Source organism: Triturus cristatus, chromosome 6 (genome assembly GCF_964204655.1).
Source record: "Triturus cristatus chromosome 6, aTriCri1.1, whole genome shotgun sequence".
Taxonomy (NCBI): domain Eukaryota; kingdom Metazoa; phylum Chordata; class Amphibia; order Caudata; family Salamandridae; genus Triturus; species Triturus cristatus.
Genome location: NC_140589.1, coordinates 1,746,001,703 through 1,746,021,831, shown reverse-complemented (window position 1 = coordinate 1,746,021,831; position 20,129 = coordinate 1,746,001,703). Strand labels below are relative to the sequence as shown.

The following is a 20,129-nucleotide window of genomic DNA, read 5'->3' as shown; positions in this document are numbered from 1 at the left end:
GTAGAATCTCCCGTGTCCATGAATCCCCGGGCCAGCTGATCACCATGGTTACTGATAACACATTATGTTACACTTTCTGGCTCTGTCGGACTCTAGTGGTTACCTACCATGCCCCCCACTACACTTAAGATTTTAACTCTTAATGTACGGGGCCTTAATAACCCTGTGAAGCGCAGGGCTGTGTTGTCCTGTTTAGAGAACTCCCAAGCAGATCTTTGCCTATTGCAGGAAACCCACCTCTTGCCAGGAGACTGTCATCGTCTTAGAACCCGGAAATTTCGCACTCAGTTCTTCTCCTCTGGCCCTACTAAAAGGGCGGGGTGGCGATCCTAGTAGCCCGGAAGTTTAGGGGGAGGTCCTGCACAAGGTGGCAGAAATTAAGGGGCAGCTCTTGACATATCGCTTTGCCATAGGGGGAATGTCGTTTGCCATTAGTTCCCTGGACGCTCCGAATGAAGGTCAGGAATATTTCCTACACTCCGCTCTCACCGAGGCCACAGCTACTTCAGATCGCAATATCATTCTGGGGGATGACTTTAACTTGGTCTTCGATAACATCAAGGACAGATCCAGGCAGCGCACTCACTAGATGGGTGCACTTTCAGCGGAGGGGTTTGCACGCTTACAGGACCTGGGGCTATGCGACCTCTGGCGTAGCTTTCACCCTCTAGAGAGGGAATATTCCTTTTATTCTAATGCACACAAGACCTATGCTAGACTGGACCACTTCTTGGTATCCGCCCCAGTGCGAGTGCTTACGACTTAGTGGTAGCCTCCCTATCGGACCATGCTCCGTTGCTTGCTACTCTCACCCTTCCACCCATGTCACGACTGGCTAGAGTGTGGCGCCTTAGGGACACCCTTCTGCACCGAGAGGATGTGGTTAAGCGCATTCAGCACTCCATTGGCGACTATCTTAGGCAGAACGCAAACCTGGACACCACACTTGCTACACAGTGAGCGGCTCTGAAGGTGGTCATTAGGGGGGAGTTCATTTCAATCTCAGTGGCTGACAATAGGGATCGCAGGTGCAAGAGAGAGGAGCTCACACAGCGGACTCGCGAGTTGGAACATATGCATCAGAGGACGGGGGCTCCGAGAGTGTGGCGGCAGCTAAAAGCTGAACGCCAACAGCTAGCGGCGATCGATCAGGATAAGGCGGTATTTGCGGCGCTGCGACTGCAGCATGTATTCTATGCAGGGGACAGGTGTGGGTGGCTCCTTGCTCATAAACTGAGAGAGGTCCGTCAGAGGCACGGAGTCAAGGCGATCACCCGTGCGGACGGTACGCACGTTTCAGAGGATAGTGCTGTAGCAGAGGCATTCCGTGATTTCTATGCCGCTCTTTACGCAGGGGCCTCGTTGGAGGGTTCTGATGGGTTGGCTTTTTTAGATTCTGTCACGTTACTGGCCTTGACCACAGCGCAGGCGGAACACCTGGATAGAGACATTCGGCTAGAAGAGGTTGTATCCGCTATCTCTCGTCTCAAACTGGGGAAAGCCCCGGGTCCGGATAGCTTCTCTGCCATTTTTTATAAGAAGTTTTGCTCCCTGATCACCCCAATCCTCACCCGGCTGTTTACCTCCTTTGCTGCTCAGGGAGCGATTCCGAGCGATCTCTTAGAGGCCTCTATATAGGTCATCCCCAAACCCACGAAAGATAGTTCCCGCTGTGGAGCTTACAGTCCAATCTTCCTCCTCAATATAGATCTTAAATTATACACAGGGATTCTGGCCGCTCGTCTCGGCCCCTATATGCCCGACCTTATTGACCCGGACCAAGCGGGATTCATCCCTGACCGCCAAACATCAGACAATACCAAACGGATTTTACATCTTATAGAGAAGGCTACCCGGGTCCCGGGGGAATTCATGATGCTGGCCATCGATGCCGTAAAGGCGTTTGACCGGGTGCATTGGCCATATTTGGAGCAGGTGATGGAGAGGGTAGGGATAGGAGAGCGGTTCCGTACGCATATCCTTAACTGTGATAAGTTTCCCACAACTACGGTCCGGGTGAACGGTTATACCTCCTCTCGATTTCATATTGAACGGGGCACGAGACAGAGGTGCCCGTTGTCCCCCCTTCTCTTCGCCCTCTTCATGGAGCCCCTAGCACAGAGGCTGCGGCAGAACCCGGAGATCACGGGGATAACATTTGGGGGCTATGTCCACACGATTAGCCTATACACCGGATGACGTGTTGATATCACTTGCTGACCCGACGAACGCTCTCCCGACTTGTTTAGTGGAACTTGATGCCTTCGCTCGAGCGGCCGGTTTCAAGTGAATGCAGGGTAATCCATAGCCCTGGATCTATCTCTGTCGCACTCCACCCGGGAATATTTGCAAGCCCTACTCCCCATCCGTTGGGCGACAGACACGATTCCGTACCTGGGATTTCGGCTGGCCCCCTCTCACCTTCCAGCGGTGGTCCAAACTATTTATGCACTACTGTGCGGGAGAGTTCACCGAGAACTTGATCGGTGGAAACAGTACCCCCTCTCCTGGTTGGGCAAGATTGCAGCGGTCAAAATGACCATTCTCCCACAGATTCTCTATCTTTTTCGCACTATACCTCTCCAGCCACCTGTTGGGTGGATCTGACAGATGCAATCCGACTTAGCCCAGTTCATCTGGAATGGTCGGAAACCGTGTATGCGCCGGACACTAGTGTCGTTGACGCCGGGCGACGGAGGTCTTGGAGTTCCTGATCTTAGACTCTACTATCAGGCAGCTCAATTGCGGTACCTGGTAGAGTGGAGCAGATGGGAATCGGAGAAGCATTGGTTGTTTCAAGATCAGGCGGTGGCAGCACGGCCCTTGCAGGCCCCCTAATCTATATGCCTCCTATATCACACGGGTCCCCCTGGAAGTGTGGGATGCCACCAACCTCACGCATGAGCTCAGTTCCTTCCCATCTCCGCTTACTCCGTTGCTTGGTAATCCTGACTTCACCCCTGGGATGGCGGACGCTGCCTTTACAGGCTGAAGGACAGCTGGCTGTCGTTTTCTCTATCATGTCTATGGCACAGAGGGGGTCATCTCGTTCGCTCAGATGAGGCGGGAATTTGGTCTTCCGGAGACAGAGCGGCTAAGGTATTTGCAGGTGCGGCATTGGGCGCTTCAGCCACAGGTTCGGTCTGGGGCAAACAGACGTTTTTCCCTTTCTGAAAGATGGCTTATCACACGCACGTCAGATAGAAATCTCATCTCTGATCTCTATAAAATGCTGCAGACTAAATATAAGCACTCACACAATCCTAGTAGGGAGCGATGGGAGCGGGAGTTGGGCAGAACACTTAGTCACAAAGAATGGGAGGGTATTTATTATAGGGCCCGGCATTCGGCATATCACATGAGACTTACGGAGACACTCACGAAGATTGTGACATACTGGTATTATACTCCAGAACTCTTACATGTAATGGATCGATCTAGGGAGGCGACGTGCTGGAGGGGCTGTGGCCAGGTGGGTAACCTGGTTCATTTGCTGTGGGAGTGCACATACATTCAACCGTATTGGACCCAGGTGTTGGATGAGGTGGACAAACACTTTAAGACTGAGATACCAGGGTTTCCAGCTTATGTCTTACTAGGTCTACCCAATCCTCTGACCTACCCATTACGATCTCGCAGAGGCAGACAGATTGCCGTTGCCTTAGGGTCGGCTACACAAAACATTCTTACACACTGGTGCACCCCCCCATGTCCCGCCTTCAGGGGTTGGTTGCACCGTCTGTGGTCTGTCCTGGGCATTGAGAAACTAGCACTCACTATGGCGGGGGAGGGGGATAAATATGGTGAGTTGTGGCAGCCCTTCCTGTCGCTGTTGGCTGTTGAATTCAGAGAAGTCACATGCCCTCGATATCTTAGAGAGTTGCGCCTCACGGCGGCGCCGGGGGAGGAATGCTAAGGGTGCTGATGGGTGTTTAGGACGGCCTTGGAATTGGACGTGGAGCACGAGGAGGGGGGGGCGGGGGCAGGGGAGGGGTTGGTGGGAGTTCTTACTTTTCCTTTTTTTTACTTTATTGGTTTTCGTAGTCAAGGTTCTACTCCAGCTACGTGCACACTGTTACGCTCTGAGTATGCGGTATTTCTGTGAAGTTTGCTAATCAATAAAAACATTTAAACCATAACAGATGTATCCCTTCCATTTTGAAATGGTGATATACTACCCAATCGTTCAATTGTCGTAAATTTATCACAGGGCGCATACCTCCTTTGTCTTTCTTTTCCACCCAAAAAATATTGCTTACGAACCCCTTCACATTCTCTGTCTCCTTTTCTAATGCTCCTTTCTTTAGGAATTGTAATTTTTTCCTGAACTGGTTACGCTAAAAACTCTATCTTGTAACCTTTAACCGTATCCAACACCCATGGGTGCTTTGTTATTGACCACCAATTCTCTATAAATTGGGCAAGTCTGCCGCCCAATTTTAAGTGGGTAACAGAAGGGTCTCGACTTACTAATGGAACCTCTTCCCTGTCTGTCTCCTCTATTAAATCTTCCTCTCGGACGTTGTCTTTGTTGAAAAAATCCTCCACCGCGAAAACATTGTTGACCGTGGTAGCCTCTGCTTCCAAAACCACGTGAGAAGGAGCCTCTAGTGATTCCATTTCCTCGGCCGGGGAACCGACTCCGCGTTCTCCTGTCCGAACCAAAAACACGCTCACTAAATCTCTCTTTGAGATTTTTGTAGGCTGCTGAATGCCCCTACATACCTTGATAAATCTTTTCTAAATTCATCTCCAAACAGGAGACCCTTAGCCAAAGGCCCTTCCTCTTTTGTCGCAAGGTCTACCAACTTCGGGTCAATTTTAAGTAGTAAACTCTTCCTTCTCTCTATTGATAAAGCTGTATTTACATTACCCAATAAACATACAACTCTTTGAACCCATTTTCGAAGTTCATGTATGTCTATTTTACTTTTACCAACATAGGACTCCTCTGCCATGTAAAAAAATGTTGAAACTGGTCCAATCACATCCAGTAACCTATCTTGGCAAGATTTTAACCCTCTATCAATTCCTTTCCTAGGATCACGACCCCCTTTTGCAATAAATGCGATCATATTCGGGTCAAGTTCTGGCGTCATTATCACCTTATTATCGACCAAAGGTCGTGGGCACTCGGATCTGAGTCTTACTCTCACTTCCTTTGGAATTTCTCTTCTCATCCAGTATTCCAAATACTGCGCAACGTGTTCAGATGGTGACCATTCTGGGGAAAATGGATGTTTGATAAGTAATGGGTCAAACATATCATCACCCAATGCATCTTTAATATTTTAACTCCCTGTTCTTGAACTTTCATCCTTTTTTCCCCTTTTAACTTGTATGTCTTCGTCAGAATCAAAATCATCACTACAACTCAGTTCTATCTCTGCACTCTCAGAGGAATCTTCACACACCACATATTTATGTCTGCATACACCTCTTTTTGCTTCCTCACTTGGGCCTCTTACTTGCCCTTCATTTACGCCCGAGGCTTCCGCTATTTGCCTGTCTGAACAGCGATCATATTCCATTTCATTGGCTTTTGATTTCTTACCATGATCTTCTTATGAAGATACATGTTTTCTTTTTCTTGACGCCTTCTTACTACTACTTTGCGCAGTTTCATTCTCAGGAGCTGACCAAAATCTTTCTTCCTCCTGTCTATTTGATTTTGACTTTGCTAATAATCCTAATTTCTTTTCCATTCTTAATGAAACTTCTGTCGTTATTCTTTCTATTGCCTGATTTAATCTCTCCTCCATTGTTCCTTCTCCTTGTTCCATTTGTTTTTAGTTTTTTTAAGCTTTCAACCTTTTCACAAAGGTAATCTGTCAATTATTTTTTAATTTATTTGGTAATCTCTCTTATTTGTATTTAATTTATTTGCCTCTCATCCAAATTTTATTTTAATATTTTCCCTAAACTAATTTGTATTCAACTGTAAAACTAATTAAACTAATATTTTTACACGTTTTAATAATCTCCCTGCTCTCCGATCCAAAAGCTTTCCCTCGCGATGAAAAAATCACCGAGTCTCATGCAAAAACATCGTTGCTAGGCAACCGACGTCTGTATGCGAGCTTTAGAGGGATATTTCTCTTCGTTCCTCAAGCGTGTTTCCTGAACAAACAAACATGCGAATCACAGCATTCTTCTCACGACGCATCAGAGAATGCTTTCACGCTACGGTGAGCGCGCGAGCTTCGCTCGTATTTTAAATCTTTACACTCTTCGCCCGTTACTCTCACCAACCGGCATTTAAACTATTTCCCTTGTTTATCCGAATTACTCTACTCAAACCTCATTTTCCTTTGATCGGGGATGTTTCTTTTCAATTTTCCTTTCATATCCTTGTCTAACTAAGTAAGGTGCTTATTTCAAAAACAAAACGGGTTAAACTCTTCCTGTATCACATAAACCCCCAAGCGACTGTCATTTTCATCAGAATACTCACCAGATATATTACAGCCTTTAATCTTTTAAATATTTTGTTAAAGGTTTCATTTTAAATAAATAATCTATACACCTTCAGATTTAACCAAACCAATGTTATATCCCTGTATCTCTCTAAATATTTACCAACATTCTCCAAGCCTTTTATTTAAAATTACCAACATTGATAATCAAAATAATTTATACTTATCTCTTTGAGCAGCAGCAATAAAAGAAGGGAGAGGAGATGATGTAGAGGAGTTTTGTTAGTGTTGGAATGTTGTTAGAGATTCTATATTCTTTATTCTAAGAACATGATGTTTGTTTTCTTGCTGCTGGGTGGTAGCAATAAAGGATTTATTGCATACTGTTGGCCACCGTGTCGTGCCTAGTGGTCAGTTATCATCTACATTTTTAGCTATAAAATCATGCTCACAATTCGAACCCTTCCTGGACCAAATCTCACCACCTCTTGCTAAAAGCTTATACGTTAGATTCAGATACGGCAATCTGCTCCTAAAATTTCCTGGAAAGGAGGTGTTTGGTTTATTACTATATTCCTGTCCTGCCTGTACTGAAGTCAAAGAAACTGAAGAACATGTTTTTTTTTGTCCCAGATATCAACAGATACGTAGGCGGTGGATAAGACCAATTTGCCTCAACTTAGGAGCAAGGCAGTATCAGACTGCGTATAGAATTCTAAAAGCGGACGTTTCTGGGCCGATAGTTTTTGCTGTTAGCTGCTTTTTATTTGTCTTCTGGATAATCCAACAGAAGCTTTTATCATAGCTTGCACTGCAATATTAACTGTCTTATGTTGTACATGTATTCTATGTGTTACGTACTGCAGGAACGCTCCCTCCCTTTTAATACATTTGTAAGCAGTATGGCGCCCAGTAGGAAGCCTGTACTACAGTTTTTTTTTTTAATGTATTATGTTTGGCTGATCATTCCTATAGCCCTCTTTTTACTTGTGATTTGGAAATGTACTTGTTTTTATATTTTTAGACTGTAAATAGACAAATGTTTTTGCTTTTCGTACACTTTGATGGTTTTTGAACAGATAACCGAATAAAGTTATTTGATGATGATGATGATGGTTTCCATTTTCAATGTTCCGATGGGAAGTGGAAATATTGTCCAGCGGCAATGATAAACTGTTCCTTTGCGATCTTTTATTCTGTTTTATTTATAAATTATTTGAGTTTTTCCATACTAAATACTTATTTCAATTGGAGAGCAGAGTAGTTTTCCTGTGACATTGTATTTCTTTGTTTTGTTTGTCACTAAGAAATAAAATAGTCCAGTGAGAATTTGGGCATAGAGTTTTCTCAATTGTTTCTTAGTTGCATTCTTGTCTTCAGTCGGACGCTCATAGGAATTCACTGTAATTCATTTATGGTTCACAGAGAAAGACATTAAAGGATTACTGAAAATTAAATGGGCAGCCTGAAATTTCGATATCAATAAGAAATTATATCACAAACATTTGTGTATTATATATTTGATTTCTCATTATGGACCTCTGTTCATTCTTTGGCACAAGCCTTTTTCCGATGAGATTGAATTTCAGATTTCTCTCAGTTATGTTGAAGTTAACAGAGTGACTGAAGAAAAGAGGGAGTTGACCAGGAAAAGATGGCTATGCATTCTTATCCAACATGAGCGGAAGGTGGACCTGCTGGTCTAGCAACCGCAGACGTCTCTGCTGGTATATAAAATGCCCTGATGGTCTAATTGAAATAAATGGCATCAAACTGGAACCCAGGCTGGAGCAGTACTGCTTGCCCTTCAGCCTTTAAGTGTTTATGTATTACAGTCACTAACAATTAAGTAGTTGTGTAATGTGATTGAGTCATCCATATTTTTGCTTAAAACCCTTGAAAACATTGTTTCTTCTTACAGCAAAGCATTCAAGGTTTAATCCCACTAAATCTTCCACTTTCAAAACCGCCAATAAGAGTGTTTCAATCATTTATGGCACTGGGAGCCTCACCGGAATTCTTGGGTATGACTCTGTTCAGGTAAGAGTTGTGGAAACAGTAAGGCATACAAATGTTAGTGTAAAACCTAATACAATGAGAAGAGAAGATGTTTAGTGACCAATCTCCTAACACACTCTTAGAATATCCATTATTAAAAGTAGCTTCGAAAGACACTGAACACTAAATGACTCATTTTCAATAAAGCTACATTGGCAAGCTCTGGACCAATGGTTAAGAGGACCCTGCTCAGTATATAAATGTGAGCAGGGTACTCTAGTATCCTCGAAAGAGAGCGGCGTGCAATTATCCTCCATATCATGCTTGTGTAACTTCCAATCAAAAGTAAGCCATAGAACCAATTGGTTTATTAGTCACTCATAATCACATTATTCCATTAAAGCATATTCTCTGAAAAAATATCAGGTCTCATCTTCTTCCTACTGTGGGAAAATAGTATGCATTAGATTTTCCACAAATGCTATCAGAATTACCATAGTGCAAACAACCAAATGATATCCCTCCCCTAAGCAAATCGGCCCTTTTTGTTAGTATGAGGTAATTTGAGAGAACTTTGTTACACTTCAAATAAAGGAAAAATGTTTAAAAATCAACTGTTACGTTTCCTCTCAGGTCAATTAATTTTCAAAAGTCTAAGTTCACTTTCCTGTTGACATATTGTGAAATGCAAGAAAGGAAGGCACGCTGGGATGTAGTTTTATCCAAAGGTAGATTCATTCTTTAGTTCAATCAGGACAGGAACATTAGAGGATAAGATTTTTGTAGTAGTATTAGAAGTAGTATCAGGAGTATCAGCCCCACCGGGAGCAGCATTCCTGCTGCTCAGCCCACATACAGCAACTGACAATTCCACTCAAACATACACACAGGGAACATTCTGTGACATCACTTACACTGGCTGAGCAGCAGAGTACAGAACACAGAGAAAGGACTGGACAGAGAAGAGAGCAGGATACCACACACCTCCCTCCCTAACGGAGACACTGACAAATAAAGAGGTATGGAAGTGAGAACAAATAAGTAAAGAGAAAGGAAAAACAGGTCGAAAGACACAAAACACACACACACACCCTTTCAACAGTATAGATATGCGTGCAATAAAGAAAGCAACACTATAAACATAAAAGGAAGTCGGTTGGAGCCCTCAGAAGTGTCCTAACACCCAGAACAACAAAATGCATTGCGCACAACAGTAAAAGCAAACATGGAGCAAAAATGTTCACTTAATGTGGTTTGAGTATAAGTATAAGAATAAACCACCCCCACTCAGAATTGCAAATCAAACATGCAAGCATGGAGCGAAAATGTCCACTCAATGTGGTTTGAGTAACAGCATCAGAAGTACCCATCCCCATTTGAAAATAGCAAATGTCCACCAGCAGACAACAGTAAATTCAAAAATGGAGCGAAAGTGCCCCATAAATGTGGTTTGAGAATCCATCTACAGAAGATCCCACCACCACACTGTTAGAGTCGGGGATCTCTGGTTGGCGCAAGGTTGCCCTTGTGTCAAGCAGGAACCCTCTCCTCCACGTCAGGGCGCAGGATAACCCCTCGCGAATGACCCTTGCTCACCCTCTAGGTGCGTGGCGTGAGCAGCCAAGGCGATTCCTCAGGCGTTGTTGGTTAAGCACTTACAATTGTACACACAGTAAATACATTAATCCCCCCAGAAACGGACACCAGACTTGGATATATATAAAAATACGATTCTTTATGTAAAAATAAGGTATATATATCTCCACAGACTTATCACAAGACCAATAACGTTTCCGCTAGGCCACCAGGTTATACAGCAGGCAAATGTTCTTGGTTCGTAGTTTCAAATGGATAGTTCGTAGTCTCTTTACTTGTAGTTCCAGTACTCACAGAGATCGGTTCCTGCGAACGGGGAAATAAGGCGTTGCGGGCCCCGAGCCCGATACTGGAACTTCTTTCGTGATTAGGAGAGTCGGCACAGGTCGGTGCGACTCTCAGCTTGGGAAGTGTTCTTGGGTCCTCAATCAGCAGGTGTGGGCACGTAGGCAGGCGCGGCCAGCGACCCTTTAGCACGGCGGTGCAGGAGGGTCTCCACAGCGGGGGCGGCGCGGCCTGAGAAGTCCGGGGATAGCGAAGCGGGGTCGCAGGGCACGGTCGGTGCAGCTGGATGACCCGGCGTAGATCACAGTCGTCGGACGGCTTCCGGCAGGGGGGGTGATAGCGCGTTCAGCGCGCTCCAGTAGCAGGCGGTGACAGGGATGCAGGCGGCCTGGCCCGGGGACAGAGAGCGGCTCCGGACGGAGCGGGGCTCTCACGGGTTGGAGGCAGGCGAGCTTCTGAGTGTCACGGCCCTAGGAGGGGCGATGAGGGGCGCAGTCTCTTTCCAGCGGGATGCCCACACGGCTCGAATTGGAGGACGAGCAAGAAGCACAGAGAACCCACTGTTCCTGGGGTTCAGTTCAGGGGGCAAGCTCAGATCAAGCCCTTGGAGAATGTTCAAGCACAAAGTAGCAAAGTCTTTTCAGTAAGTCTCTTCCTCTCCTCTCTCAGCAAGGCAAGCAGCAGGCCAGCTCCTCCGGCGTCTTCTTCTCCTTCTAGTCGGGCAGAGGTTCTTTGTGGTAAACAGGATTCTGATTTCTTAGGAGCCAGGCTCCTACTTTTATACACCAATTCTTTTGTTCTTTAGCGCCAGGGGGCCTAGGCCTGGCTCAGTCCAGTTCTGGGGCACTCTGTTATGGTGACTCTGCTCTTTCCTTTCAGCAGCAGGGCAGAGACATCAGCCGCCCCACAGGGGGTGGCGCCGGCTTTGTGGTGGCAGAGCACAGGTCTATTCAAGAGTCAAGGTGTACTCCTCCCACCCATCTAGGTGTAATATCTCTACCCACCACCTGGCAGCCAACCTGTCTCTGGGGATTCCCCCACCCTGCTCCTTACTGTTGCCAGGCAGAACACATACACACAGCAGAGGCGGACTGAGATGGTCAGGTCAGTAAATACTAACTTTCTAAAAGTAGTATTTACAAACCCAGGATATTAAAATAGACTTGACTACAAGAAGTATTTTATCATCCTGAGTTCAGGCATACTAAACTTGACACTTCTACCATGCTCTCTGAGTCCACTGGGGTCACAGCGTTGGCGGGATCCCAGCAGCCCATTCTGGCCTATGGAGAGCAGGTAGCCTTCAATAGTGAAAAACGACAAGGGCTGTAATTCACTACTAAGACATGCCACACACATCAGGGCATGTCCTACCTTATGCCTACAATGCACCCTGCCCTCGGGCCTACCAGAGGGGTGGCTAATATGTAGGTAAGGGAAGGTTTAGGGACTGGCAAGTGGGGGCACTTGCGCAGTCAGCGCGACGGTCCCGGACCGCGCACAGGGTCGGCGGTGGCAGACCCTAGACACACTTTACAAGGCCGCTTCCGTGGGTGGCGCAACCAGCGCTGCAAGCCCACCAGCAGCATTGGCATTCACAAGCCCTGGCACCCCTGGTGCACTTTACTGGGGACTGACAGTGAATCCAATAAACCAATCGGGAACATCAATTACAGGTACACTTTACTTAGGGAGCACTTGCACTGCGGCACGGATTAGCCGTGGCGCAGTGCCCTGAGCGGACAACACCAGCAAAACAGTCGAGGCACACCATCAAAAAGTGGAAGGGAAACTCACGCCAAGGTGCCAGGTCTAACACGTGTCCCCTCCAGCTGAAATGTGGGGAGAACTACCCTTGCCCAGGGGGTTCCTCGTCACTAAGGCGGAAATACCTGGACAGACCGTCAGCGTTGGCGTGATCGGTACCAGGACGGTGTTCCACCGTAAAGTCCATACCCTGTAGGGAGATGGACCACCTCAACAGCTTCGGGTTCTCACCCCTCATTTGCATCAACCATCTGAGGGGCCTGTGGTCCGTCTGAACCCGGAAGTGAGACCCAAACAAGTAGGGTCTTAGCTTCTTCAGCGCCCAGACCACAGCAAATGCTTCTCGCTCAATTGCACTCCACCTACTTTCCCGTGGAAGTAACCTCCTACTGATGAAGGCTACGGGTTGGTCCCAGCCCTCCTCAGTCATCTGTGAAAGAACAGCCCCTACACCATGCTCTGAAGCGTCTGTCTGTACTAGGAATTCCTTGGAGAAGTCAGGGGCCAAGAGCACGGGCGCCGTGCACATGGCAGTCTTCAGGGTGTCGAAAGCTTTCTGACAGGTGTCAGTCCAAATCACGTTCCTGGGCTGCTTCTTCGAAGTCAGCTCTGTCAAGGGGGCAACGATCGTTCCATAGCCCTTGACAAACCTCCTGTAGTACCCAGTGAGCCCCAGGAAGGCCCTCACTGCGGTCTGCGTCTTGGGGGGTTCCCAAGCCAGGATGGTTTCAATTTTGGGTTGCAAGGGTGCCACCTTGCCACTCCCCACTTGGTGTCCCAAGTACACCACGGAACCCTGCCCGATCTGGCACTTGCTTGCCTTGATCGTGAGGCCTGCTCGGCGCAGCGCCATCAACACTTCCCAGAGGTGGCGCAGGTGTTCAGGCCAGGTGGCACTGAACACCGCGATGTCATCCAGGTAGGCGGCACTGAACGCATCCAGCCCAACCAGTACCTGGTTGACCAACCTCTGAAAGGTGGCAGGGGCATTCTTCATCCCAAATGGCATGACTCGGAACTGGAAGTGCCCATCTGGTGTAGAGAATGCTGACCTCTCTTTGGCCCCGTCGGTCAAGGCGATCTGCCAGTACCCAGACGTTAAATCAAACGTACTGAGGAACCGGGCAGCCCCCAGCCGATCTATGAGCTCATCAGCTCTGGGGATGGGGTGCGCGTCAGTCTTCGTGACTGAATTGAGTCCTCTGTAGTCCACACAGAACCGGAGTTCAGGTGTGGCTCCCGGCGCAGCAGCCTTTGGGACCAAGACCACGGGGCTGGACCAAGGACTGCTGGAGGACTCAACCACCCCTAGCGCAAGCATTTTGGAGACCTCCTCCTTAATGCAAGCTCTGACCCTGTCAGTTACCCTGTAAGCCTTGTGCTTCACAGGTAAGCTGTCTCCTGTGTCCACATCATGGACGCACCAATCTGTGACACCAGGAACCAGGGAGAATCGGTCGGAAAATTGTCCCAGCAAGTGGCGGCAGTCTTCCTGTTGTTCGGGCGTCAGGGTGGGTGAGAGGTTAACTCCATCCACTGACCCATCTTTCTCAGAGGCCACTAAGAGGTCAGGAAGAGGCTCGGTCTCCTCTTCCATTCCATCATCAGTGGCCAGCAGCATGCCCACTTCGGTCCTCTCTAAGTGGGGCTTAAGGCGGTTAACATGTAGGACCCTCAAAGGGTTCCTGGGAGTCTGCATGTCCACCAAGTAGGTGATAGGACTTTTGCGCTCCACAACCTCAAATGGACCAGTCCACTTATCCTGAAGTGCACACGGCTCCACTGGGGCCAAGACCCACACCTTTTGTCCAGGTTGAAGCTCTACCAGAGTGGCATTCCGGTCGTACCACCGCTTCATCTCCTCCTGGCTGGCTTCCAGATTTGCCTCAGCAAGTTGCCTGAAACGCCGAGTCTGGTTTCGGAAGGCCAGCATGTAACTATATACATTCTGGGGAGGTTTCCTGGGAGATTGCTCCCAGCCTTCCTTTACCAAACTCAGAGGTCCTCTTACCGGGTGACCATACAGAAGCTCAAAGGGGCTGAATCCTAGAGACTTCTGTGGCACCTCTCGGTAAGCGAAGAGCAGGCATGGCAAGAGGACGTCCCACTTACGCCTCATTGGACCGTCCAGGCCCATGATCATGCCTTTGAGGGTTCGGTTGAATCTCTCAACCAACCCATTTCCTTGGGGATGGTAAGGAGTGGTGAACTTGTAAGTTACCCCACACTCCTTCCACAGGGATTTCATATATGTGGATATGAAATTGGTCCCCCTGTCGCTCACCACCTCTAGAGGGAATCCCACTCGGGAGAAAATTCCCATCAGTGCCCGTCCCACCACGGGGGCCGTCACTGTCCTCAGAGGGATGGCTTCAGGGTACCGGGTGGCATGGTCCACCAAGACCAGGATGAACCTGTTGCCCAGGGCTGTCTTGGGATCCAGAGGCCCCACAATATCAATACCCACTCGTTGGAATGGCGTACCGACCACAGGGAAAGGCTGCAGAGGAGCCTTGTGCTTCCCTCCGCTCTTACCACTTGCCTGGCAAGTCTGACAGGTTCTGCAGTAGGAATCGGAATTCTTATGCATTTGGGGCCAGTAAAAGTGGGTGACAAGCCTGTCATAGGTCTTGTCCATCCCCAAATGTCCTGCTAACGGCACATCATGAGCCAGCCCCAGTAGGAAGGTTCTGAACTTCTGGGGTACCACCAGCACACGGGCTGACCCAGGTTCAGCAGCCTTAGGCTCGGAATACAGGAGGTCACTCTCCCAGTACACGTAGTGTGTTTTGGCCTGAACACCATTGGCCTGGTCTGCAGCCTGTTGCCGCATACCCACGAGAGAAGGGCATTCTTTCTGCTCCCTGCAGAATTCCTCCCTGGAGGGACCTCCTTCTTGCTGCCAATGGGTCAGCTCAGGCAGATCTCCCAGTTCGGCAATCTGTTCCCCGGTAGGCTCCAGAGCATCCCCCTCAGGGTCTACTTCCTCCTGGGCCGTGGGAACCTCGGGGGCCGGTTTCCCGCGCCTCCTGCGCCTTCTCCCTAAGGCCGGTTCCTGGACCTCTCCCTCAGGCTCCAGGACCCTCTCAACACCCCTACTGGCTGCCATGGACCGGGTGGTCACGCACGCCCAGTCGGGTAGACCCACCATCCTCAGATGCGTGGTCTTCTCCACCTTTTCCCAAGGGGAACTCTCCAGGTCGTTCCCTAGCAGACAATCTACAGGCATGTCAGTTCTCACAGCGACTTGTAGAGTACCAGAGACCTCCCCCCACTCAAAGGGAACTTGAGCCATTGGACAACGACTCTCTACGTTGTCAGCATTGACAACCCTACAGTAGGCATTGGGTACAATTTGCTCTTGAGACACCAGGTGTTGCCTCACCGAGGTCACGCTGGCTCCTGTATCTCTAAGAGCCTCAACCTTCTTTCCATTGATGGTCACCACTTGCCCATATTTCTTAGTGTTAGAGGGCAGGTAGGTTACAGGGACCATCTCACTGTCTCCTAGCGAGACTAGGGTCATCTGCCCGGGACCCCCACCCTCCTGGACTGCTACTTCCTCCCCAAAGTTAACACTAGCTACTTGCCGGGGTGGAGCACCAGTGGGTGCGGTCTTACCAAACAGGCGACACTTAGGATCAGAGGCAATGTGACCCGGGTCACCACACCTATAACAATTGAAGGGCCCCTTTGGAACAGGTCTACCTGTCGGGGCCCCGTTCTGCTGCGGGGGTGGGGGAGGCTGAGAACCCTTCTGCTGGTTCCCTTGGGAATTACTTTGGGGGCCTTTTTGGAACCCCTTCTGTTTACCCTTGTCCCCCCCACTCTTCTGCTGGGGACCCTGCCCACCTTTGGCGGAGTCTCCCACTTGACCCTTGTGGACCCTGGTGCTGAGCCAGCGGTCCGCCTCCTCAGCAAGCTTCCTCGGGTTGGACAGCTTGCTATCGATCAGGTGCTGGCGTAGCTCAGGAAAACATTGACTGGACAAGTGCTCCCATGCAATTAAATCAAGCAGCCCTTGATAATCATTCACTTTGCTACCCTTCACCCAACCATCCAGCGCTCTGCAGAAAAAGGTCACATATTCCACATACGTACTCTCAGGGATCTTCTTGGTCTCCCTGAACCTCTGTCTATATAGCTCAGGAGTTAACCCATACCTGGTCATTAAAGCTTCCTTCATATGGGGGTATGAGGTTTGGAGATCTAAGGGTAAATCTAACAGTGTGTCACGCCCTTCAGCAAGGAACCTTCCCCACAACCCCGCTCCCCAGTCTTTCTCAGGGACCCGGTGTGAGGACATGGCCACCTCGTAGGCCCTAAACCACTGCCCTATGTCATCCTTTCTGAAATACTCCTTTACTACATCTTTGGGGATGTACACCTTGGACTCTACCTGCGCTGGTGGAGTGCTGCCACCAGAAGGAGCGGTGTCCAAACTTTTCGCCTTCAGCTCCAACTCCTTCAATCTGATATCATGATCCATTTGGCGTTGTTGTGCCTCCAGGGCCAACTTCTGCTTTTCCATTTCCATTTGTCCTGCCAACTTTGCCATCTCCATTGCATGCGCCCTGTCTGCTGCCCTGTCTGCCAGCTCCTCTGGCGACCGGACTCTGCTGGGCTCCTCAAGGTTGTCGGGTGGAACGATGTCCCCCGCATTCCGTAGGTCTCGTGACTCCTTCCAGGCTCTCAACGCCTTGGTGTACTGGGTCTTCCTCTTGCATCCAGCATGGGGGACTCTGAATTGTACACTGTAGCCTTTCAATTGCTCCATCGTGTAGCCTTCCAGTCTCTCCCAATCCACCTCATCGATTCCAGAAATCACAGAGAGTGCTCTCCCAGCGGAGTGTGAGCCAGGCATGGTTGCAGTAATGGCAGATGTCTCAACAAAGTTCAGAAAATGAAAACCTGTGGCTGCGTTACTTGGTCTGCTCTCACTATCTGGTGATTAATAATTCACTGTATGCAAATTACAAGTGCAAATCCGAAATCCCGCCGCTGCCACCAATGTTAGAGTCGGGGATCTCTGGTTGGCGCAAGGTTGCCCTTGTGTCAAGCAGGAACCCTCTCCTCCACGTCAGGGCGCAGGATAACCCCTCGCGAATGACCCTTGCTCACCCTCTAGGTGCGTGGCGTGAGCAGCCAAGGCGATTCCTCAGGCGTTGTTGGTTAAGCACTTACAATTGTACACACAGTAAATACATTTATCCCCCCAGAAACGGACACCAGACTTGGATATATATAAAAATACGATTCTTTATGTAAAAATAAGGTATATATATCTCCACAGACTTATCACAAGACCAATAACGTTTCCGCTAGGCCACCAGGTTATACAGCAGGCAAATGTTCTTGGTTCGTAGTTTCAAATGGATAGTTCGTAGTCTCTTTACTTGTAGTTCCAGTACTCACAGAGATCGGTTCCTGCGAACGGGGAAATAAGGCGTTGCGGGCCCCGAGCCCGATACTGGAACTTCTTTCGTGATTAGGAGAGTCGGCACAGGTCGGTGCGACTCTCAGCTTGGGAAGTGTTCTTGGGTCCTCAATCAGCAGGTGTGGGCACGTAGGCAGGCGCGGCCAGCGACCCTTTAGCACGGCGGTGCAGGAGGGTCTCCACAGCGGGGGCGGCGCGGCCTGAGAAGTCCGGGGATAGCGAAGCGGGGTCGCAGGGCACGGTCGGTGCAGCTGGATGACCCGGCGTAGATCACAGTCGTCGGACGGCTTCCGGCAGGGGGGGTGATAGCGCGTTCAGCGCGCTCCAGTAGCAGGCGGTGACAGGGATGCAGGCGGCCTGGCCCGGGGACAGAGAGCGGCTCCGGACGGAGCGGGGCTCTCACGGGTTGGAGGCAGGCGAGCTTCTGAGTGTCACGGCCCTAGGAGGGGCGATGAGGGGCGCAGTCTCTTTCCAGCGGGATGCCCACACGGCTCGAATTGGAGGACGAGCAAGAAGCACAGAGAACCCACTGTTCCTGGGGTTCAGTTCAGGGGGCAAGCTCAGATCAAGCCCTTGGAGAATGTTCAAGCACAAAGTAGCAAAGTCTTTTCAGTAAGTCTCTTCCTCTCCTCTCTCAGCAAGGCAAGCAGCAGGCCAGCTCCTCCGGCGTCTTCTTCTCCTTCTAGTCGGGCAGAGGTTCTTTGTGGTAAACAGGATTCTGATTTCTTAGGAGCCAGGCTCCTACTTTTATACACCAATTCTTTTGTTCTTTAGCGCCAGGGGGCCTAGGCCTGGCTCAGTCCAGTTCTGGGGCACTCTGTTATGGTGACTCTGCTCTTTCCTTTCAGCAGCAGGGCAGAGACATCAGCCGCCCCACAGGGGGTGGTGCCGGCTTTGTGGTGGCAGAGCACAGGTCTATTCAAGAGTCAAGGTGTACTCCTCCCACCCATCCAGGTGTAATCTCTCTACCCACCACCTGGCAGCCAACCTGTCTCTGGGGATTCCCCCACCCTGCTCCTTACTGTTGCCAGGCAGAACACATACACACAGCAGAGGCGGACTGAGATGGTCAGGTCAGTAAATACTAACTTTCTAAAAGTAGTATTTACAAACCCAGGATATTAAAATAGACTTGACTACAAGAAGTATTTTATCATCCTGAGTTCAGGCATACTAAACTTGACACTTCTACCATGCTCTCTGAGTCCACTGGGGTCACAGCGTTGGCGGGATCCCAGCAGCCCATTCTGGCCTATGGAGAGCAGGTAGCCTTCAATAGTGAAAAACGACAAGGGCTGTAATTCACTACTAAGACATGCCACACACATCAGGGCATGTCCTACCTTATGCCTACAATGCACCCTGCCCTCGGGCCTACCAGAGGAGTGGCTAATATGTAGGTAAGGGAAGGTTTAGGGACTGGCAAGTGGGGGCACTTGCGCAGTCAGCGCGACGGTCCCGGACCGCGCACAGGGTCGGCGGTGGCAGACCCTAGACACACTTTACAAGGCCGCTTCCGTGGGTGGCGCAACCAGCGCTGCAAGCCCACCAGCAGCATTGGCATTCACAAGCCCTGGCACCCCTGGTGCACTTTACTGGGGACTGACAGTGAATCCAATAAACCAATCGGGAACATCAATTACAGGTACACTTTACTTAGGGAGCACTTGCACTGCGGCACGGATTAGCCGTGGCGCAGTGCCCTGAGCGGACAACACCAGCAAAACAGTCGAGGCACACCATCAAAAAGTGGAAGGGAAACTCACGCCAAGGTGCCAGGTCTAACACACACAAAAAAGGTTTGGACGTAACAATTAAGTCCACCACCTGAAACCAAAAGCAAAATTCGAAACGTAATATGCCCCATCATCAGTAGTATGAGCTTCCAATGTCACACTAAGCACCAGTCAATTAGGGAATAGTTTCAGCACAACAAAACGATGGCGTCACAACAGAAGGTAAACAGTTTAGGAGAGCAACCAGCAATCCTAGCACTATTAAAAGTAAATGTAAAACAATTTGAGCACACTAATTGCCCATCACCAGAAAATGTCAACATAAAAAAGATGTACCATTAGAAAGGTTTGAGCTCAGTAACTTGCTCACCACCAAATAAATACACGCAGTAGGGACACGATACACCCCCTCAAAATGGTATGAGAACAAAAGATCTGAACACCATCAGCACACCAAGTAAGAAAGGTTTGGGTACCAGCCACACACCACAAACCCAGCAATAGCTAATATAGCATGGAAATATTTCGGAACTGGTCAAGAGTAACCTTGGGCGGTGAGCTCTGCTCCGCTCACGGAGTTTGCAGAGTTTCCCACACTCCACTTCGCACAGCATAGTGGAGTTTTTTTCCTTGCGCGCGTTCACCAATGTCAAGTTGGCAAGCGCGAGCGAGGAAAATCCACCTCCCGGCGTGATTTTTCCTCGTTTGCGATCACCAACATCAAGTTGGTGAGTGCGAGCGTGGAAAATAAACCTCCCAGCGAGATTTCTCCACGGGGGGGGGGGGTTCAGTTTCCTCATTGCGAGTGGTCGCGTATGCTCGTGACCGCTCGTGTTGTGAAACTGCCCATTCGCGTTGAGAAAGCTGCTGCTCGAGTAAAAATCCACTCAAGCG

The 20,129-nt window shown here is 49.2% G+C and overlaps 1 protein-coding gene across 1 annotated transcript in view; it reads left to right on the top strand.

The window, feature by feature from the left end:
• The window catches only part of LOC146821914 (pepsin A-like), a 310,154-nt gene that overhangs the window by 110,649 nt on the left and 179,376 nt on the right, over positions 1–20,129 (top strand). The window contains exon 4 of the mRNA XM_085609935.1: positions 8,338–8,456. Within this exon, the coding sequence (XP_085466061.1) occupies positions 8,338–8,456 (119 nt within the window). The remainder of the gene's footprint in view (positions 1–8,337; positions 8,457–20,129) is intronic.